The sequence below is a fragment of the Eutrigla gurnardus genome (assembly GCF_963514095.1).
Source record: "Eutrigla gurnardus genome assembly, chromosome: 11".
Lineage (NCBI taxonomy): Eukaryota > Metazoa > Chordata > Actinopteri > Perciformes > Triglidae > Eutrigla > Eutrigla gurnardus.
In genome coordinates, this window is record NC_139925.1 from 29,153,416 (window position 1) to 29,176,561 (window position 23,146).

The window sequence follows — 23,146 nt, forward strand, 5'->3', positions numbered from 1 at the left end:
GAAACAAGAAGTCATTCGGACACTTTTCAATAGCATCACACAAAACCTTTAAAAAACACAATCTCTCAGTGCTCAAAGCTGGAGCATACACATTTATAAAAGTCAACCTGTTCATATTGCACTTTGACCTTTAAAATATGGCCGCTCATAATTTCTTCCACCTCAAAAGAAAAAGGAGTAAAGCTGTTGGAAAAGAGCACAGCCACTCCACCACTGTTGGAGGTTTTATGGCTGAGAATGACTTCCCCCACCCCCTTCCTTCAGTCATGTTCATTCTCACTGTCACTGTGAGTTTCTTGAACAAAAATCACATCTAGGTGCTTCAATTCCATCAGCTTGAGGAGAGGAGCTCTTGTCATATCACTTCTTGCACCATTGATGTTTAAAGAGCCTATTTTAAATTCACTCATTGGAAAGAAAAAAAACACCAATAATACACAGACACATACAAATAGTATGTGGAGAGACTTCTTCCATTCATTCATCATCATCAATCAGCTGAGCTTTGACCTTTGTCACTATTTTTCTGAGACGATAAATCTCTTGGTCTGTGAAAGCGCCCTCCTCCTGCCTCAGCTCTGCCACAGACCTGACAAAACCTTTGAGATCAGAACTGCTCTGTTTTAACGGCCCTCTGCACTTTGGTTTGTGACAGAAACCTTTTAATTTTCTCTAGGGGATAAAAAAAACATCTCATCCTCTTGTGTAGGCATCCACTCACACTCATCATCTGACACTTTCTCCAGGGATTTCTTGTTTTTAGCACCGCTCTGTTCTTTGTCAACACTGTTATGGGATTTCTTTCGTGGAGCTTTCTCATCACACGTGTTCAGTCATCAGTTCATTCTCAACACTTTGACTGCACCTTTTTCTCTGTGCATCACCAGTTTCCTCTGCCTGCTTCCAGTGTGCGAACTATATACCGCGGCTTTCGGGGGGGCTCATTTATATTGACGGGGGGGCTTGCGCGTGCCTCAGCTTCAATGGTGAGGACAAGAATTGCATGCAGGTCGGTATCTTTATTAAAGTGAAATAGTGATCATCCACCCTCATGCGCAAATCATACATTAAAAATAGCCTAATTTTACACATGATCCATGATTATGACAAAACAAAAAACAAAACAAAAAGGAAATGCATGGGAAAAAAAAAACCTGTAGTTCGCACCCTGCCTGCTTCTCCTCCTCAGAGTTTTCTCTGATCTGGACTGTTGTGTTATCACTGACTTTACTTTCATCTTGTTGCAGTGTCACAACTTGCTCACTGTCCTAAGAGTCTGCCTCTGACTCCTGCTCTTTCTCTGCAGACTGTTCAGTTCTGAGCTCGGCAGGCTCCCCCACAGGTAGCGGTACCTCAGGTGCGACCCAACCACTTCAGGTGGTTGATTGGCCTGCCCGGCGGAGCCAGCCAGCTCGGCTGTCCGTGCTGACCAGGGCCGCTCTTTAGCCTGAGGGCAGGAGCGGATCATATGTTCCTCCTTCCCACAGCCAAAACACTTCATCGTTTCAGATGTTGCGAACACAATATAGCTGAAATTCTTGATTTTTAAAGTGAAGGTCAGGTTTAGCTCCGCCGTGTTGTCTTTCGGGATCATGAAGACCTGTCTTCTGTGACACACCACATGTTTTAGTTTTGGTGACTTGCATCCCAAAAGACACCAGCTCCCCGTAGCGCGACAGCTCCTTGGCCAGCTCCTCGTTTTTAATGAATGGAGGTGCATTAGATATCATAATTGTCTTTGCTGGGTTAACCAGCAGGAGAACCGGTGTAAACGAATCGTTCACTACGATACCACTCTCAACAACCTTCTCCACTTTGCTAATGTCGTCCAAAAAGATGACAATAGCGCTGTTCATCCGGCAGATTTGACACTGTCAAATCCAACAACCTCTCCAACAGCATAGCTGGCCTCCTCCACTGAACAGCCGACATGCGGGCAAATCTTCACCACATGTCAGCGTGTCAGCTTCTCCAGCTCCACCTGACTGCTGACAACGGGCATAATGCCCAACTGTCAAAAGCAAACAAAACCCACAAACTACAACAAGCAATACAATACAAATCAACACAAACGAAAACACTTACCACAGAATATAGAAAAGTTTGAAACTCACTCGCTCGGTAGGTCACTCACTCAAGCTCGCCCAGGCTCACGTATGCACACACACACACAGAGAGAGAGAGAGAGAGAGAGTTTTAAATCTATATATGACGTTCATACAGGGGACAGTTTGGAGTACTGCTCTTCATCTCCGACATACAGCGGACCGCCACAGTGAGATAACTCTCTGTTAGAGGTCCAACTATCCGGGTCAGTGCTCGGCTCTGTGCTTTAGCCAGTTCCACTTCAATTCCTTTCTGTTGTTTTATACAAGTCGGGAATTACGTTAGTACACACATGCTGCCTTCAAGTGCTCCTCTAAAGCTCTGACATAGCCAATTCAGAGAGAAATACAAGGATGGAAACTTGAAATGACATGAAATTTTATTGCAAAACCGAAAATACCTCAATTAACAAGTGCATATTGAACCGTGCATGGCGTATCGTACACTGTAAGAAAAAAAAACGTAAAAAAAACGGTCAATGACTGGCAGCCGTAGCTGCAAACAAAAACCGTAAAATTAAAGTAAAATATCTTAATTCAAATAAAGTGCAAAAACATTACTATTACAGAAAATTTCATTAAATGTTCTGCAGAAAAATACCATTATTTTACAGATTTTTCTTAAATTTTTATGATCAAACACCTTTAATAAAGTGAAAATGCTTTAAGTTCTGCAGGAAAATACTTTTATTTTACAGATTTTTCCTAAATTACTACAATCAAACACCTTTGATAAAGTGACAGTGCTAAAGGTTCTGTAGAAAAATACCATTATTCTACAGATTTTTCCTAAATTATTACAATCAAACACCTTTAATACCAGTTAAAAAAAAACTTAAAAACAGTCAAGTGACTGGCAGCTACGGCTTCCAAACAAAAACCCTAAAATTAAAGTAAAATATCTATAATAATACATCTAATTCAGATTAAGTAACATTTTCAATCTGCATGGTTCTGCATAAAAATGCCACTATTCGACATATTTTTCCTATATTCTTACAATCAAACACCTTCAGTAAGTGTGTTACATGCTAAATATTTAATGATTCAGTTTTTGTAATATTACAGTTTTAATGTAATACATTGAATATTTTAACTACTGACTGAAAATATCATGTAAAATATTATTGTGAAATATCCTCAACTCAAAACATACTTAGGAAATTCAAAATCGATACATCTAAAGATTTTCACTGTTTCAATTAAAGTAGGTCGCGAAACTTAATTACAAATAAAATACACACCAATATTGATTCTAAAAGCCCTTTATTTAATGTATTTACAATATCAACCAATTATTCACAAACAGTTCTTCAGAGACCCCCAAGGAAGAATTGAAAAACTAAAAATTCTATTTCTCCATCTTGTCTGTTAGCTGTACTATCATGACGAGGTGATGGCGTTTCACTTTTGAAACAGGTGGAGAGCTGCTGGGCTGAGGGGGTTGTTGTCAGTTGTTTTTTAGCTTGTATTTTCCAATTCAGTTTTATATTGTTTTCCACAATGTTCTCCTGTCCCTGGGGGCTCTGTATACTGTAGTTCCAATAATATTTATAGTATTTGTGCACATGCATTACATTCTTAATTTAGCCTATTTAGCCCTCTTAATTTAAAAGGTTAAATTAAATGTACAGTGTATTATCAAATAAAATCAAAACATACCACAAAAGGTCAATTAATCTGTACCAGAGGTGACAGTGCAATGTACCAGAAAAAGAAGTATCCTCCTCCAGTAATCAGCTGGATCTTTGGTGCACCTGGGGGAAGGGGAAGGGAAAAAGGAAGATCCACTGAAAAGTCCTTACTATAAAAAGGATTTATTTTTCTATTATTATTAGTCAATTCTTTTTTCTTTTTTTTTACGCTATTGCCGCTTGCCAGTATTGCACGCTTGGTGGGCTGCCACTAGGAGGATGATTGACAGGTGCTCTCCTTCATAAAATCACGCCAGTACCAGCGGCATGGGCGGGCATTGGCGGGCCGTGCCCGCCCACAGAGTCAGCCGTGCCAATAGATATGGCCGTGCCTGCCCTGGGCTGGAAACTGTTTATTTTATTTGGGTTTTGTTTTTTTACCTCGGAGTGGCCAACTCTCTATTATTCCTATCTCGGTTTGTCAATACAATTCAACCAATCCAATCAACGAACAAACGTGCTGGCCAATTACAGGGAGGCGGGTCATTGAGTCATACTCATGAGAGGGACGCTGTTAGTACTTGACATGGTCGCAGTTGCTAGTCAGCTGTGGTTTTCGGTATGGATATCCGTATTTTTTTCCCCAAAAATATGCGGACAAGAAGTGACGACGCGAACGGGAGCGAGCAGGAAGCAGCGATATTCACTTCTACTGGCAACGTCAGCACTGAAGTCAACAGTAACACTGGAGTAAACATTCATGCTAGGAGAGGTAGCTCCCTAGCTGCTGTAGCTACCGCTCCCAGTATGAATGTTTATTTCAGTGTTCAGGTTGACATCAGTGCTTCTGTTTCAAGTAGAAGTGAAGCTGTATGGTGCTATCTGAATGCCACAAATCTTATTGCTGTTCTTGTATAAATGCTTGAGTTGAATAAATGGACACAGCACTACACTATTTTGTTTGTTTGCCGTGCAATGGCTTCGCGTCACGGCGAGTTTTGGGAGACGGGGCGCCGCCTTCCGCAAGCTGTCGAAAATCTTTTAAACTGACCGTTGATCTAAAATAAAGACAGATTCAGCAACTGCATATCTTATTTCTCGAATAAAATGTTTTCAGAAACACATTTCGGTGCTGACCGAAATGACCTAAATGTGCTAAAATAACGTCGATCACCTACGACTAGACTATACCATAACGTTAGCTAATGGTTAGCTAACAGTTTGACAAGACCATCACTGTAAATTAAGGGAATGAACACAAACACTGCGTTAGGTTATGATTTTACAAAGGGAAGGGAAATGTATTCTTACCTGATACAGCAGAACAGTTATAAAGTGAAGTCCAAGTAATGTTAGCTGACCAAACAGATCCGCCTGACCCTTCAACTGTGTCCATACTCCACTTTTTTGTTCTCCGTTGAAATCCCACAACTCAGATTCGCTCCAAATGAAAACATGGCAAGCAGATGTAAAATAATCCAGGTAATAATCCAGGTAATCCATTAGTGGTCAAGTAGGACTAGTGCACGATTGCCAGCGCGTACCCATTCAAACTGACGTATTTTCAAAAAGAAGGCGCGCACAGTTGTCATTGGCCAGTTTTCGTGATGACAGCCACATCAACCAATTTATTTTTATTTGTAGGCGGGTATATATTTAATTACATAAGCATCTCTCTCTCTCTCTCTCTCTCTCTCTCTCTCTCTCTCTGTCACACACGATCTACTGCATTATGTGTAAAGCACTATAAACAAAGATGAGTTGACTTCACTTGATTTAAGCAAAATATCAAAAGCATCAATATTTTTACTGCTACTTGCATTACTTGCTGAACAGCAGATAAAGGCCTATTCCAGTTTAATGTAACATAGATATAATAGATAGACATTATTTTAATTGGAATGTATAAATGCTATCCCACTCATATTTTTTTTATTTTGCGATAATAATTGTTATTTAAGCATCATCCAAATTCAAGCTTTACCCATCAACAAGCTTTCCGATTGCACGTGAAAGTGTCATTGACTGTTTTTGACCTCCCCACACATTACGCTGCCTTCAGCCACTGAAAGACGCGCCATACCTGTCTGCGTCGACAGGCTGACCTGTGCGTATTTTTGTTAGAATCGTTGCCATTATATCCAGACTTACAGTTTGAATATTAAAGTACTCACTAGTCTAATACTATCTAGTCTAATCCAAAGTCTATACAAGTACTTTTATGTATACCACATAGTACATGTGAACTAATAAGATTTACCTTAACGTTACAGAGAAAAACGTTAGTATGGACATAAATCTTAATATAATGAGCTACATATTTAATTACAGAGTTTGAATGTAAAAGTACACATAAATCTAAAACTAATAAGATTTACCTTAAAATTACAGAGAAAAACATTAGATTGTTAGTATGGACATAAACCTTCATATAACAAGCTACATATTTAATTGCAGGTTGAATGTATAATTACATGCAAATGTCAAAATAATAAGATTTACTGTAAAATTACAGAGAAAAGTGTTAAGATTGTTTTTATGGACATAAACCTTTTTATTACAAGTTACATATTTAATTAAAACTGCGAGCAGTGATAACGGGCCCTCGCATGGCACGTAACTCGGTTAGTGCTACGACCGCCTGACGTGTCGGACCGCCTGGCCTGGCCACCGCCACGGGGCAGGTCGTCCCCGGCCACCGCCATGTTGCCAGTCGTCCCCGGCCACCGCCATGGCGCGGGTCATCCCCGGCCACCGCCACGGCTGGCGCCTGTCGTCCCCGGCCACCGCCACGGCGCGGGTCGTACCCGGCCCCTGCCACGGCGCGCGTCGTCCCCGGCCATTTCCTCGCAGCCGGTCGTCCCTTACCTGAGTTCCACGACACTGGGACCTTATACGGGTGTAAAAACATGACATTTTATGTCGCCACTAGGTGGCGCTCTGATTGTGAGTCAATATTGCAGTGCAGACGTGTTCAGGGTGGGACTCTCATCACATGTGAGAAGTTTGAACATGATCGGACAATGTACATTGAAGTTATAACAGTTTAGAGTATTGTGGCGAAGCATGAAATTCGTCCATGTTCAGGGCGCCGTAATTGCGCTCCCGTAGGACTTATGTAAGACCTTTTGATGATTTTGCATCGTTGAGGCCTCTAGAACAGTCTCAGCGAGTTTGCTAGGAATCGGATCAACGGTGTAGAGGAGTTCGTTAAAATACAAAGCTTACAATTGAAAAATGGCTGATTTACTGTAGCGCCCCCGAGTGGTCAATTTTAATAAAACTTTCAGGATATGTTCCAGGCAGATATGTCAACATATCCTGCAAGTTTTGTGATGATTGGGTTAAATATTGTGGAGTTATGTGTATTTATTTCTAGAGCCCCGCCCCTCTGACGTTCATTGGCTAATAACTTCTGAACGCAACAACATTTTACAAAGCATTTGACCAGCTTGGTCGAATGATGATGCACAGCAAATTTGGTGAGAATCGGATCTACGGTTTAGGAGAAGTGAGCAAAAACGTGTTTTTCACAAAATTCAAAATGGCGGAAAATTTCGGTAGGCGGAGTTTGGTGCTTCAAGAAGCTTTTTTGTAGAGCACACTTGCCTGCACATGTATGGCGAATTTTGTGTCAATTAGAGTTACGGTGTGCTGGGGCTGGCCTAAAACACGTTAGGTGGCGCTAGAGAGCCACTTTTTTGTGGCCAACTATGAAACCTTTAAAATCTAAAATTTTTCGCCCCATGTGCACGGAAATTTTTTTCAACTTCTGAATATGATGAGGCCCCCAAAAAGGCCGTCGAACTTGCGAAATAATAAAAAGAAGAATAAGAAACCGTACAGTTTCAGTTGCAATAGGGCTTGCTTCGCTGCCCGACGTTGTCGGCGCTCGGGCCCTAATTATAGAGAATTACTGCCATTTTACATAATATTTGTATTTAATTTAAGAAAACGGAAAGATAATGTATTATTAATATAGTATTTTTCTGTAAAAAAATTAGAAATAAATGTAGTTTGTCATTACTGTCATAATACTTAAAATAACAGGCAGATTGTTCATTTACTGATAAAGTCTGTAATTTTAGTTTTGTACACTATTTTCAAAGAACAGAAAGACTACTGTAAAAAATTAGTCATATACCGTAAAAAATTAGGATTTTTTTTTTACAGTGTACGGTTCAATTTTATATTGAGGACCGTGGCATCCCTACCACATACAGACAATAAGGACTCAGGTGTCGTCGTAACGACAATAACAACTTGCAGGTGTCCACATACAACAGACAAACCAAGAAGGTCATGGCAAAGTTGTCAAAAAATCTGAATGAAATAATACCACTCTCCATCTTGCCCTCCTAACTATTTCCTTCCTCTCCAGCTCTTCAGTCAAGAGGTGGTTATGAAGTTCGTTCCTCGGTACAGTCTGGTGGCGGAGCTCCATGACGGTGGTGTCTGCACTCGGAGCTTCCATGACCCCAATGGCCTGGTGGCGGCCTACGTCAGTGAAGTCCATGAGTATGACGGGAGTCTGTACCTGGGTTCCTTCCGCTCACCGTACATCGCCAAACTTGACCTGCGCAAGGTCTAAAAAAAAGGAAATCGGACACAATGACAGATATTTGTGACTTAGTATGAAGTCGGAAACTACGACACAGCATTCATCTTTCATAGTGATGCCATGATGCATCAAGAGGTAAAATAAAAACCATCACAGGGGTTTGTCAGACTCGGATGGCGGTCAGTCAATGATTTTGTCCCAGATGACATATATTTTGAGGGATTAACACGAAATTAAGTTTGAATATTCATGGTCTCCAGAAGGTGAATCCCAATGTGTCAATATTGCCAAGTAATGCCTGACATTGAGTTCTCGTTAGACATTTTGTTTTGTTTTGCAGATGTCATGAATTGTTTGTTTATTTTAGACTTTTTGCTCCGAGTATTGTTTTAGTCTTGTTCCTGAAACTCATGTTCTGATAATACAGTTATACCCAGCCCTACAATCACTTAGCTTACCTGGTGAAAAGAGATTAGCACAGTAACCGCTAGCTAGCTTGCTCAAGCTATATATATACTGTGTGTCTGTGGTTGATGGTGGATGTCTGACTAGTTAGCTAGGTATCTTATCCTTCTCTGGAGCGAAGCAACTAGCCAGCTGTCTGCTAATTAGCTTGCTAATACCATGGCTTTAATGCACTTGTTACAGAAAATGAGCTGAACAAAGTTGTTTCTCATCTGAAAATATCAATGTTGCCTCCACGAGTGTGGATGAAGCATTAAGTTGTTAAATTTACGCTTACTGTAAAACCTCACTTCAGTGAGTCCACCACTCGCCGTCCCCTTCTTCATCCTCTTCCTCTCACTGTCTCAATGTTTCTTCTCATACAGAGATGATCTTACCTGATGGCTATTGCACAAAACCTAGATAAGAGTTTAAGGGTTTCGGCTATGTTTTGGTACACATTTTGTGCGTAAGTAGAAAAAAAATTGCTATTTATATATTCAAAAAGGATTTTTCTTATGAGTTTTTTTTTTAATTTTATTTTACATTCGGACACATTCAAGTGTATTGTATAATAAAATAAATATGTTAAAAAAATGTAACACTTTCAAATGCAAAAGTGCTTCTTAGCCTTGGCGACTGGTATCAGATAAAAGGGGGTAAACAATTTCAAAAGTAAATGTAGGCATTTGAAATAAACATAAAGTCATTGTTTTAAATAAATATACCTGTATGCAATTCAATTCAATTCAATTTTCTTTAAAGTGTCATATCACGACAGAAGTCATCTCAGGACACTTAACACATTGAGCAGGACAAGAATACGCTGAAGATTTTCGAGCACTCTCCAGGATTAGTTGAACCTGGCTTGACTTAGTCAGCTGTTCATCTGGTTTAGTCTTTGTGCCACCGGTTAAGCCAGACTGCTCTCTCTGGGATATGTTGAACCCAGTTTAGTCATTTATCCTGGATATCTGGATTCTGCTTTTGTGCAATAGCCCTCTGAAGTGTATTTGACTCAAATGGCCTCATTTCAGACACAGACTGATTGGGGTTCAGTAGTTCCAGGTATGCTTTGCATTCTGAAAGTGTCTGAACCATGTTTAAGAATGAAATCTCTGGCAATCGATTTTTGTTTTTAATTAGAACTTTGCTGCAGCATTGCACACAAAAGTGCAAACCAGAAGATGTGTTTGTCTAATAATCTAATATTTAGTGTCCACATAAATACGTGTATCTGTAGTGTAACACACACCAGTGAGACATTACAAGAAAGTAGACTCAGAGCTTTGACTTGATTGATTTTTACAAACAGTCCAGCGGTTGTCAACATGTTTATAGATGCCTATTGATGTAGTTGTCCTGGTAAAAGCCTTCAGTCTATTCTAAATACATCTGTGTGTATAATCTACACCAACCATTTACTGGAGTTACTATAAGCTGAAAGTCACTAGTTAACACGGTCACCGATTAAACTGAAACACATGTTGCTCTGAAATGATCCTGTCTGAATTCTGTCGAACTTTAGTCTGTTGAAATATCGATTATGACAAACAAACATGTCATAAGCAGACAGCTAGAGATGCTGCTAACAGCTTTAATATAACGCTTGAAGCTTCTAACGCAAAATGACGCTAACGTTGTCAACAATGTCAGCTTTGAAAGGGTCTATAAGCAGGGCGTGCAGCCTGTTCTCATTCCAAGGCCAAATGTCACCTTTAGTGTGTAAGCAGTTGCAAAAGACACATTTTGTTGGCCTAACTAATTCTACAGCGATTAATTGAACGTCATTTAATCGCATGGAAACACTTTCCATGAGCTCCTTTGTGTTGTCTGGGTCTTGTTATAAAAACCTATTAAATTAGATCTTAATACCTTTGAATGACTCCTTTGCTTGATGTCAATGTTTGTTTGGTTTTCAGACTCTTCTTCTTTTGTCATATAAATCACAGTTAGTCGTGATAACATCGTGGATGTTGATGTAAAAGGTTTAGGTGTTTATCATGTTAACAAAGTTAACATTAGTCATAATTAGCATGTTTTCAGGATAACAAGCTTGAATTTTCTGTTTTTCAATTTCAAACACCTGTTCCTGCTGATAGAAACAGTGTGATCTCTGATCAAATTAGTTTGTTGTCTACATGTGAACTAATGTCTCTTTGTTAACTCAACTTTTATTTGGATTTGTGTTAGTTTGAACCTGTTCTGCAGATTTTCAGCTTTATTTCAATACTAACTGAATTAAACCTGAAGCACTAAATATTGTTTTGAAATTATTTTAAAACCCTCATTACACCAGAAAATTAATGTCTGTGCTTACTGTCTGCTTCACCTCAAATACATTATTATTTATTATTATCAATTTGTAAATTGACATGTCAAAGTTAATATTTTTCTGATTCTTTGTTGCATGTTATATATGTTAAATATTTATGTGATATGATAAAAAAAAAAACATTTGAATACATTGTCATGTTTTGGCTGCTACACATTCTTCAGACCAGCAGGTGGCGTCACTCAAGACAAGCAAAGATTAAAGACAAAACAGTTCCAGTAAATATAGACATTTTATTTTGTTATTTTTACAGATGAGGAGGTCACAGATGCAGATGATGAAGGCAGCTGGTGCTTTCAGGATTTACACCTGAATACCTGAGTGGTGGTCTCATTCTGCCAGGGAATCACCCAGACCTCTATGTGGCACTGAAAAGTCTGGAAAGTGTCACATCAAAAGCCTGTTAACTACGAATCCTGTAAAAGATTCATTTAATTAGCATGACGTCATTGGAAAGTGTGTAAAAGATGTGGTCCTTCACCGGCTCCCCATCAAAATACTATTCATCACCTTGAAAGCCCTCAACAACCATGGCCCCTCCCCTACCTCTCTGACCTCCTCCGCCACACCCCTACCCGTTGCCTCAGGTCCACTGATGCCAACCTCCTCCAACCAATCAGCACCAAGCTCTAGACCTGGAACGACAGAGCCCTTGCTGCTCCCTCTGGAATGCCCTTCCCAGCCATACGCTTCCGTCCTTCAAGCCCTCAAGACTCACCTGTTCATTCTTGCTTTTAACCTGTATGCAGTGTTTACCCTACCATTGTACAGGCCAAGGAGACCTGCCGCCAGGCCAAAAAAAAAATCAATATACCAAAAATAAGCCACCTATCAATTCATTCATAAATCAATAATCATTTACATTAGGAGCACCTCCGCGCAGCACAGCAGACTTGCTTCGCAAGCCGCGCGGCCGCAACAATCCTCGCCGCGCGCTCCCGCTACTTTTTTCCTCGTGTACTTTACGTGCTTGATGTTGTTCTGATGCCGTTCCGCCTCGTTAAACCACCACGATGTCGCTTTCTACTTTGAAAACACGGAACGTTGACACTGTATTTTGATAAGCTGTTGCACTCTTCAGACTCGTGGTGTGAGCGGAACCGGTCCATAGGGTCCATAATATTTATTTTATTACATTACATTATTATTTATTTTTACATAATAAAAATGCCGCTGTGTGTCTCCGTCCAAAACCCGCTGCGCTCGCGCTGTCTGCTCGCACAGATCCGCTCGTGCGCACATGCGCTGATGCAGGTCGAGTGTTGTCGAGAAATATAAGCAGAGACGGCGCTCCTTAAAAACAACATCACGCCATGTGTGTGTAGTATTAGGACGTGATGACGTATGTACAACCGGCCAAAGCCCGTTTGCCCCCCCTCCCCGGGGGGGAGGATTGTTTTTGATAAGATGTGGAACTTTGAGTTAACTGCTGTTGAGTAAACCTATAACTTATATTTTACTTGATAAAATAAGACAATATATGCACTCATATGTCGTTGTAGTGTTTTACAGTATCTGTAGCTATTAATGTGATGCTCATCATTTTCAAGCCATATTTTTCTGGACCCTGATCATTTCCATCAACCAGCACCTTAATAAGTCACTCTCTCCTTGTGATCTTGAATACACTCTGGTTGAACAAAAATGTTGAATGCAAATATAATAATTGCAGAATTGCAGACTGCTTGCTGTGCCACCTGACTTAATCCAACTGCACCAATACACCATCCCACGCGTCACGTCTGTTTAGGGTTTTTTCGGTGGGTACCACCGGGCCTGAAAAAAATTCTAGGGGAAACACTGTGTATGTGTTTATTTGTTTTCTTCTGTTTTGTTCGATGTAGTTGCTATTGTCAAAGAGTCTTTGAGCATCTGTGCTATATAAAACTGATATATTGTTATTATTATCTTTGATCAGGACCTGTCCTTTGACTCGCATATTAAACAAACGACAAGGACAGCCTACTTTCACCTGCGTAACATTACTACAATTAGGCCAATGCTGTCTCAAAAAGATGCAAAAAACTAGTCCATGTATTTATTACCTCAAGGCTGGACTATTGTAATTCCTTATTATCAGGCTGTTCTAATAAATCTGTTAAATCTCTCCAGCTGGTCCAGAATACAGCAGCACGTGTTCTGACTAAAACTAGAAGTCATGGTTAGGATGGATCCATCTCGGCGTGGCTGTGCCTGCTGCCATGGACTACTACTGTTGATAATATCTCTTCTGTTAATACCACCACTACTGCTAATGCTACTACTACTATACTACTACCAAAACCAAATGCAGTTGGAACCCAAGGGCCTGGGTTGCACGAGATTTCTGCCTAAAAGCCTATTAAGGCAGTTTTTTCTCACCACTGTTGCTGTAACGCTTGTTCCTGGGTGATGTTGGGACTGAAATTGTATTGATTCTGGAAATTTTGAGCGTATTCTAGTCCTGCTCAATGTGTTAAGTGTCCTGAGATGACTTCTGTTGTGATATGACACTATAAATAAAATTGAATTGAATAAAATAAAATAAATTGAATCAAACACTTTGATTGAACGCAGGCAGGAAGTCCTCTGTAGACCAGACAGTCTCATTTTGGAGACTGCTCGGTTCAGCCTTCGTGGTCTGCAAAAGGATGTGCCCCCGGAAGGATGGGGCCGCTGAATGGGACAAAACTGATGGCTGTATGATGGCACTTATTCTGAGTTAGTGACATAGTGTTTTGTTTAATCGGTACTAAAGGTGTAAAAACAAACATGAAACAACGTGACTCCAGGAAGAATCCAACACTAATATTCTTATCTCACATGGCTGAACATATTTCTCAAAACAAGCTTCCTGTTCAGACTCACCTGGTGCAGATGACCTTCAGGCTGAAAGTCACAGTTGGACAAATTGTTGTTGTTTTTGTCTCGTTTATGGCAGACAGTTCTGGAGAGCTCCAGATCTACTATGTATCGAAGCCCCTTAACAATCTGAAACACAAGTACAGGTACCTCAACATTGTACTGCAGTAATTGTAGGTAGAGTGTTGCACCTTATTTTTAACTGAATTTGTTAAGGTGCTACAGTGTTTCCCCTAGAATTTTTTTCAGGGCCGGTGGTACCCACCGAAAAAACCCTCAGCAGCGTGGGATGGTGTATTGGTGCAGTCAGGTGGCACAGCAAGCAGTCTGCAATTCTGCAATTATTATATTGGCATTCACCATTTTTGTTCAACCAGAGTGTATTCAGGATCACAAGAAGAGAGTGACTTATAAGGTGCCGGTTGATGGAAATTATCCGAAATGAGGGGCCGGAAAGATATGGCTTGAAAATGATGAGCATCACATTAATAGCTACAGATACTGTAAAACACTACAACGACATATATTGTCTTATCAAGTAAAATATAAATTATAGGATTAGCGAATTGATAGGTGGCTTATTTTTGGCATATTGATTTTTTTTTTGGCCTGGCTGCAGGTCTCCTTGGCCTGGCCTGGCCTGTACAATGGTAGGGGAAACACTGTGCTAAAAAAAAATTAGATGTGCAATAGTTTAACTTCCACATACCCAGACCCAAACATTTGTTTAAAATGAAAAATAAAGTTAGAAATGTATTTCATGATATTTGATCAAGTTTAAGTGATTTTTATTTCTTGAAAATCCTTTTAATTCCTTTTAAGTCCCTTAAATCAAGAGTATTTGAAGGTAAATAATGAAGCTACTCTAGACTCGATGCGTTTCCTGCGTCCTACCTGCCGCTGAGCTGATAGGATTGCGGAGGGTTTGAAGAGGAAGGCGTCATTTGATTGGTTGTTGTAGGAGCAGGTGGCGTGGAGGGCGACCTGCTGGACGCCGAAGTCCTTCTTGCTGATGTCCATCGGAGCCCCGGGCATGGAGCGGCCACGGCTGCCCGCCGCCAACGTCACTGCTGGAAGGGAAGAGGACAGACACTTGCGATGACCTATAACCTCAACAACATTTACTTCAATAAACTCTGTTTATGTCTTTTTTAACTACAGTACATTTATTCTAGGGCCGGGACTCGATTAAAAAAATGTATCTAATTAATTAGAGGCTTTGTAATTAATGAATCGAAATTAATCGCATTTTAATCGCATATAAATATTTGACCTGAGAACAGTGAGAAGTAACTTTTTTCACATGGATTTTTAGTATACCATTGAATAATGACTGAATACTCTTCCTGTTTCCCAGTGCGAGTTTAGATACACAAATATCGCATTTGTCAATCGCGGTATTTTATTTAGAAAATTGCTTTTATTTTGAAAATTGATCGGATTGTCTCGTGTTTCTTTGTGTGATTTCCTGCCAGAATTGACACGATCGCTCACGGCATGCGCAAAAAAAATAGAGCAGACGCCACATTTCTCATGACAAAATATAAAATACATACACAAATACGTACCCACTCTACTTTTTTTTAAAGATAAAAACTTGTTCAGCAGCTGCAGAACAAATACAACGAAATGTAAACAGTAAAGATGTAAACAGTGTCTTTTGCTTTCATGTTTGCACTTTTTTCCATTGAAACATTTTGTTGGGTTTGAAGAACTCAACACTTTCATTTATTCTCAAAACTGGGCTTCTGTTTTCCAAAAAAAACCCATCAATATAAACAAGAAAACAACCTGCTGCATCAGTTTCACAGCAAAAGTGAAATTTCAGTCTTCAGACTTTTAAATGAGTTGCATTAATAAACTGACTCCCGGTTCAACTAGATTCCTTCAGAAGTACAAAGTATTCATATTTGTTTTGTGTGGCGACAAACAGCAGGAAGTGGATTAACACAATCTACCATGAAAAATAACGCTAAAACGTATTTAAATCAGAATAAGGAAACAGGAAGCTTTTTACCCAGAATAGCGAGCAGCAGCAGCGTCTTCAGGCCCATCATGCACTCCGTTTGTGTTTCCTGTGAGGCTGCAACACTTCAACCACAGATCTCTCTCTTCTTACAGCAGGACTAGCCGGTTCATTTCTTCTGCACTTCTGTTTGTGATGTCACTTCCTCTCAGCAGAGGCTGAAATCTGCTGAGTCATGAATCACCAAACCTAGCAGGAAGTCTGTTTCCGTGCATACATTAGCCATGTTCAGGATGGTCTTGGCTTGACTTGACTTGACTTATCACGCCGACAAGAGCTGCAGGTGTCTGAGGGGGTGGGCTCTAAAAGAGACTGTAGCCAAACGCCGTCAAGTAGGACAACAAAGTCAACGTGACTATGGCTTAGTTGCAGATGGAGTGGAACACAGCAGATAACCAAACCAAAGAGCATATATTAGGGATGCAAATTATCGAGTAATTTATTAATCAATAGTTGTTTTATCTTATCGATCGATGATCGATTCATTGATAAGCGGCAATTCTTCTGAGAAGCTGAATTTCCCTCTGAATAGGTTCTATCTTTGTGTGTTTGTCTGGTGTGTTTGTTGTGCTGGCCACTGTTGTGCACTGAATTGCCCCTTGAGGGACATTAAAGCTTATTCATTCATTCATTCATCTACTGTATACGTTACATAAAAAGCTATCTTCCTTATGATATAAAGAAAAAATGCAAATCATATTTTGAATAATGTCATTTTAATGCATTTGGTGAATTTTGAGAAACAAAATATGACAATTACTGACCAATTTCTTATAAACTGCTGGTACTGATACAAATGTTGACATACTAAATGGGGTTGAGGAGTTTAAGCATTCAAGAAAAGATGAAAACAAAAATGACTAAAACACAGTGCTGAGCCCTTTATACTTTTAATTTTATTATGACTATTATTATTAATATAAGTGGGTGACTATTCCTCAGCCTTCCTTGGTGTTTTGTGTAGCCCTGTACAAAAATCATATAAGTTACAGAGCATAAAAAGTAATTAACAGTATAATAATGTGCTTTATTAAAAAAGTTCATAAATAAATAGAGTTCATAATAGTTAAAAAATGTTCAAATGTGTGCTGGTTAAAAGCATAAATATGTACAGTTTAATAAATAAGACTATTTACAGTTAAAAGATACATTCATATAAAGGTCTTTAAGTTCATTAAATCTGTAAAATAACTGTGATTCGAGATAAAAAGAGAGAGGAAGAAGCCGTGTTTATGTGTGTAACCTAACCTGTTACCTGTCAATCATTTCATTCCTGTTTTACCTTTGGTGGTTAAAACTCACGAGCCAATCAGAGTAAAGTCACCGTGTAAGGGGCGGGACTAGTGCCACAGGTTAGTGTGGGAAGTAGTGAGCACGCATGAGGAAAGAACCAGAAGCTATCGACCAGAGAGTTAAAGAGAGGAGGCATCGTGTTGCGTGGGAAGCATTAAGTTTTATCGTGGAGGTCGACTACTCGTGGTCCTGATATAAACTTCTGTGTGACCTGCAAGAGGTGAATATAATGTGTATGCCTGTATTTTGTGCTATATCTAACTGTTATAGTGAACCGAGACTGAATGTGTAACGAGGTTAGCGACGTGCTAGCTAGCGGTAGCATTCGGTGCTAATGTGCCTGCATATCGTAGCTTTTGCATTGTGATATTTCTGAAGCTAAAGCAAAGCTAATGCTAATTCGCCATGAGATAGCTTTTGATATTGTGGCTCAATTCGGATAATATGCTTTAAGGAGACGGACGTTGGAGAGAGAGACGGGTTTCCAGCCGATGGCCCTGCGTTGTGTGTTCTTCTGCCCTGTTCTGCGTTCGGCTGTGTCGTGCCGAGTCCTGCTGCTGCTGTGTGTTTTCTTCCTTCGCTACGCCATTGCCCGCGAGTGTGTGTTTGGATCATCACTGCCACCGCCATTGCCATTATCATCGTGAGACTTTCATTCCCCTTCTACCCTTACTAACTAAAACCCTGGATTCGTGAGTACTAACATACACATGGACGTGCTTTTATTTTGTGCTCAGCTTTGAGTGAAGCGGCCATTACAGTTTTTAGGCCCCACCGCACACAAGCTTCAATAAACAGGCCTGCAACGGGTTACAATCTCATTTAAAGTGTGTTTTCATATGAATGTGTGTGGGCCCACAGGTACATTTTTGAGTTTTGTGTTTTTGTGAATTAAAGAGTACTGTTTGAAGGTAACTTAAAGATTCTGAAAAAGGGATTAATAATATTTATTTTCAAGTATAAAAACACAAGGTATTCTTTTGGACAGTAAAGTGTTTTGCTTGTAACAAAAGTATTTAAAAAGGTACTAAAGGTATTTTATTTTGGAAAGTATCTAACAAAAAGGGTTTTATTTTAAGTTAAAGGAAAGTGTGAAACCAAAAGAAAGAAACTGAATTTTATTTGGAAGATCTCTTAATTCGTACTGTGAATTGTGCATTTATTTATTTTTCCTAAAAATCATTCAACTCTTATTTTATTTTCTGTGAATAAATACCTGTGAAGGGACTATTTTTGCATTTAAAGTACAGTTGTGGTGGTCATTATTATTAAAGTAGAAAACATTATTAAAGGTACACATTCTAAAAGTAACATAAAAAAAGTTGTATTTTCCTACAACGAGCCCAGGCCCAGTCTCATCGTATTAACCACTCTAGCTTTATTATTAACTACATGGGACCTGGGTTACATTTGGTTTTGACTAAAGCCCCGTTCACATACGTCACCACTCGCCCATCTCTGAGCGACAACTGTCAATGGAATGTGAATGGGTTCTAGCGGAATGTGGCCAGGACAGGCGATGTGGGCGATCGGAGATAAAAACATTTTTTACTTTCTGCGATGCGAGTGAAGCGAGTACCAAGCAAGTACCAATCGGAATGTAGAATAGAGATGATTAACAGTTGACGTCAACAACTTGCCGCTTGAAACTAGCCGCTGGCGGCAGTGAATTTCTTTTGCCAGTAAGTAGAATTCAGCGAGAAAGCGAGTGACGGGCGAGTAGCGACGTATCTGAACGGGGCTATACGCGCACACACGTCTTGCGTCAAGCGCGCCCTCACATGGACTGGCGGGGAATTACGGGTTGAAAACGCAATTAATTGCATTTAATTTATTTTAATCAAGTAATTTCTTATCGACAATTAATCGATCATATATAATATAATATATATAATATATATATAATATATATATATATAATATATATTATATATATATATATATATATATATATATATATATATAATATATATTATATATATATATATATATATATATATATATATAATATATATATATATATATATATATATAATATATATATATATATATATATATATAATATATATATATATATATATACGGAATCAGTACCCGTAGCCACTCTTTGTGATGATCTGACTGAGGGGGTTCAGGACTATGCAGAACAGCAGTGGTAATAGTGCATCTCCCTGGTATATGCTGCACTTGATGTTGACTTGGATAATCGGCTTTGAATTGGCCCCTAGGGTTGTCTTCCACATTTCCATCGAGTTCTGGATGAAGGCCCTTAGGTTCCTGTTGAGCTTATACAGTTCCAGGCATTCCAGTATCCATGTGTGCGGCATTGAGTCGTAGGCTTTCTTGTAGTCAATCCAGGCAGTGCACAGTTGGTTTGTCTCTTCTTACAGTCTCGGGCGACTGTTCTATCAACCAGTAGCTGGTGCTTGGCTCCTCTGGTGTTACTGCCAATTCCTTTCTGTGCCTTGTGCTCATGTATTGATGCTTACTCATCTTTGCCGCAATGATGCCTGACAGGGCCTTCCATGTTGTGCAGAGACAGGTAATTGGCCGGTAGTTGGATGGGACGGGTCCCTTCTGGGGGTCTTTCAGGATTAGGACTGTCCTGCCCTGGGTTAGCCACTCTGGGTGGGTCCCATCCCTCAGCAGCTTGTTCATCTGTGCTGCTAGGCGTTCATGGAGTGCAGTTAGCCTCTTCAGCCAGTACGTATGGATCATATCAGGGCCTGGTGCTGTCCAGCTCTTCATTTTTGACACTCTTTCTTGGATGTCTGCCATTGAGATGGTTACTGGTTCTTGTTCTGGGAGGTTGCTGTGGTCAGCTCCTAGGTCCACTAACCATTGGGCATTGGTGTTGTGTGATGCCTCTTTTTCCCATATGTCTTTCCAGTATTTTTCCACCTCAGCTCTTGGCGGGTCTGACTGGTTGTTGTTTCCCTGCCACTGAGAGTACACCTTGGCTGGTTCAGTGGAGAACAGCTTGTTTATTCTCCTGGCCTCTCCCTCCTTGGTGTATCTCTTCAACCGGGTGGCTAGAGCTGTTAGTCGTTGTTTGGCAGTTTCGAGTGCCTCTCGTATGGAGAGTGAGTTGTACTTCCTGGGTGCCCCTTTATTCACCATGTTCCCTTTCTGCAGTTCAGCGAGCTGGCTAACTTCTCTCTTTGTTGCCTTTATCTTGGCCTCTAACCGTCTCTTCCATGGTGGGTACTGTTTGTTATGTCCCGAGCCCACCTTGTACCCAAGCATCTCCATGGTTACTGTTGCTGTACTGTGTATCAGCTAGTAGATCTTCTGAAGGTACTTGGCAACTCAGCTTCGGTATTCGTCGGAGCCTCCAGGTTTCTAGTTGGGTCATGATCTTCCTTCTCAGGTCAGCAGCTCTTGTGTTGAGGCTGTTGGTATCTGTTGGGGCTTGACATCCCCCCGCTGACCTGTTGTCCTGGCTCCCCCTTGCCGTAGCACCGTTGTTGTATTTCATTAATCTCTAGTTGTGATAGTAGATTTCAGTTACGGATGTTGGAACACTGGGCTAACAGCTGTTTCTTTGTTAGCCCTGATTGTGGGTTTCAAAGTATCCAATGGTCCCACATTCGCTGCATGTAACCCCTCTCTCTGGGATTGCTTGTATAATAGCATTCAACAACTCCGTATTTTCTGCCCTCGTCCATCTGTGTTTCGTTCCAGTAGCCCATTTCTCATCAGTTTGCCCTGGTCCCCTAGCAGCTGACGCAGACCTTGTTGACCCGGGCGACGTCTGAGGCATTTTTGTGTTCACTCATGCCTGAGGTAGGCCGGTATATCATGAGGGGTCTTGCCTAAGCCCTTACTGGGTCCTTAGGCAAGACCCCTCTAACCACTGTACTATACCAGCTGAAAATATATATATATATATATATATATATATATATATATATATACATACACACACACTATACTATCCATCCATCCATTTTCTACCGATTATCCTTTATTTTTAGGGTCACAGGGGGGCTGGAGCCGATCCCAGCTGTCATTGGGCAAAGGCAGGGAACACCCTGGACAGGACGCCAGTCTATCGCAGGGCCGACATGTAGAGACAGACAACCATTCACACTCACATTCACACCTATGGGCAATTTAGAGTCACCAATTAACCTATCCCCATCTTGCATGTCTTTGGACTGTGGGGGGAAGCCGGAGAACCCGGAGAGAACCCGGGTTCTACCCGCTTACACACACACACTAGGGGTGGGCATAGATTTTTTTTTTCATCTCACTGTAATGTTGGAATTTATCTAGATTAATCTAGATTAAAATGGCTCATTTGAAATATGCTGAAGGCATTCATGTGTGTGCTACCTAAATAATAACTAACTAATTCCACATTGCACTAGGTGCAAACAACCTTAGTCTTGTCAAAGTTTCCATTGGGAAGCTTCTTAAAAATAAATTTTCCCTGAAGCAAACCTTCATAGCTGCATCGATGTCAGCACATCACGTTTGATGTGGTAATTTCAAAGTAGGCATACACAGGTTCGAGTCTGACTCGTTCTCACCCCCTACAGTGCAATTCAGCCAGGTATACATTAACGTTAAAATTAAAGTGAAAGTCATCATAGCTTGCTTAGTATAGACCAGGGCTATTCAATTAGTTTTGAATGAGGGCCAGTTGATGGAAATTATCCAAAATGGAAAATATTATGGCTGGAAAATGATGAGCATCACATTAATAGCTACACATACTGTAAAACACTACAACTACATATGAGTGGATATATTGTCTTATTTTATCAAGTAAAATATAAGTTATAGGTTTACTCAAATTTCAACATCTTAATAGTTCATAAAAAATCAGGTAGACATAGGTTAACTTGGAGTTCCACAGCTTATCAAAAAACAAACTTTATTTAATTAACATAGGCTGCCTAAGGGCGCGATCCGCAGCATGGCTCGGCATGATTTCCCCCCACAAGGGATCCCCCGCCGCTTTGCATTCACACTGCCCAGCCCAAACGGGCCTTGGCCAGATTGCTGGTTGTACATACGTCATTGCGTCCTAATACTACACACGCATGGCTTGATGTTGTTTTGAAGGAGCGCTGTCTCTGCTGATAAACACTCAATCTGCATCAGCGCATGTGAGCACAATCTGTAAGAGCAGGCAGCGTGAGCGCTGCCGATTTTGGACGGAGACACACAGCCGCATTTTTATTATAAAAGTACCAGTTCCGGTCCCGCTCACAACACGAGTCTGAAGAGGGCAACAGCTTATCAAAATACAGTGTCAACTTTGCGAGTTTTCAAAGTAGAAAGCGAGGCGGAACGGTCATCAGAACAACATCAGGCGCGTAATGTACACGTAGAAGAATGTAGCAGGGGCGAGCGGTGAGGATTGCTGTGGCCGCGTGTCTTGCGGAGCAAGTCTACACTGCTGCACGGAGATGAGAGAGGGCATCTCATTTCGGCCACTATACGGCCAGCATGTTTTAATGTTTTTTCCACTAAAAGGGCCAGTAAATATTCCTTTGTGGGCCGGATCCGAGCCCTGATATAGACCCAGCTCCCAACCCAACTTTGAGAATAGATTAACGGCGATATTGTTTTTATTGCCCGATAAGTGTCTCGCGTTAATGCAGCGCGTTAATGCAGCACGGTAACGCCGATAACGGCCCACCACTAATATACACACACACACATAGACACACACACACGCACACACACACACAAAGGCAACATGTGGAAATAAATTAATGATATCCCATGTACAGGAAGACATTCTTTTTTTCAGTATATTTGTATTATCATTCTATGTTTGTATTAACCAGATCTCACATCATAGAAATAGGCCTACTCACAGCACAATGCACAGAACTTTAGATCAAGCCATGAGATCAAAGCGACCAAAATAAAAAGGCAAATAATTTCACC

At 40.5% G+C, this 23,146-nt stretch overlaps 2 protein-coding genes across 2 annotated transcripts in view; one reads left to right on the top strand and one right to left on the bottom strand.

The window, feature by feature from the left end:
- Positions 1-8,341, top strand: part of apmap (adipocyte plasma membrane associated protein) — a 73,251-nt gene extending 64,910 nt beyond the window's left edge. The window contains exon 9 of the mRNA XM_084021964.1: positions 8,121-8,341. Within this exon, the coding sequence (XP_083878090.1) occupies positions 8,121-8,330 (210 nt within the window). The 3' untranslated portion in view covers positions 8,331-8,341. The remainder of the gene's footprint in view (positions 1-8,120) is intronic.
- Positions 8,342-10,324: 1,983 nt separating this feature from the next.
- cst7 (cystatin f) lies at positions 10,325-16,066 on the bottom strand. Its single transcript, XM_084021965.1, has 4 exons — positions 15,938-16,066; positions 14,815-14,990; positions 13,927-14,049; positions 10,325-11,456 (listed from the first exon to the last, which is right to left on the bottom strand). The coding sequence occupies exons 1-4, from the start codon at positions 15,975-15,977 to the stop codon at positions 11,376-11,378; spliced, it is 420 nt and encodes a 139-aa protein (XP_083878091.1). The 5' UTR covers positions 15,978-16,066; the 3' UTR covers positions 10,325-11,375.
- Positions 16,067-23,146: the final 7,080 nt, after the last annotated feature.

Excerpts from the sequence above, each read along its gene's own strand:
- cst7 (XM_084021965.1), bottom strand. The coding sequence starts at position 15,977 with ATGATGGGCCTGAAGACGCTGCTGCTGCTCGCTATTCTGG. Across the intron at positions 14,991-15,937 it reads GCTGCTGCTCGCTATTCTGG|CAGTGACGTTGGCGGCGGGC; the intron begins GTAAAAAGCTTC and ends CTTCCCTTCCAG. Across the intron at positions 14,050-14,814 it reads TCCTATCAGCTCAGCGGCAG|ATTGTTAAGGGGCTTCGATA; the intron begins GTAGGACGCAGG and ends CTTGTGTTTCAG.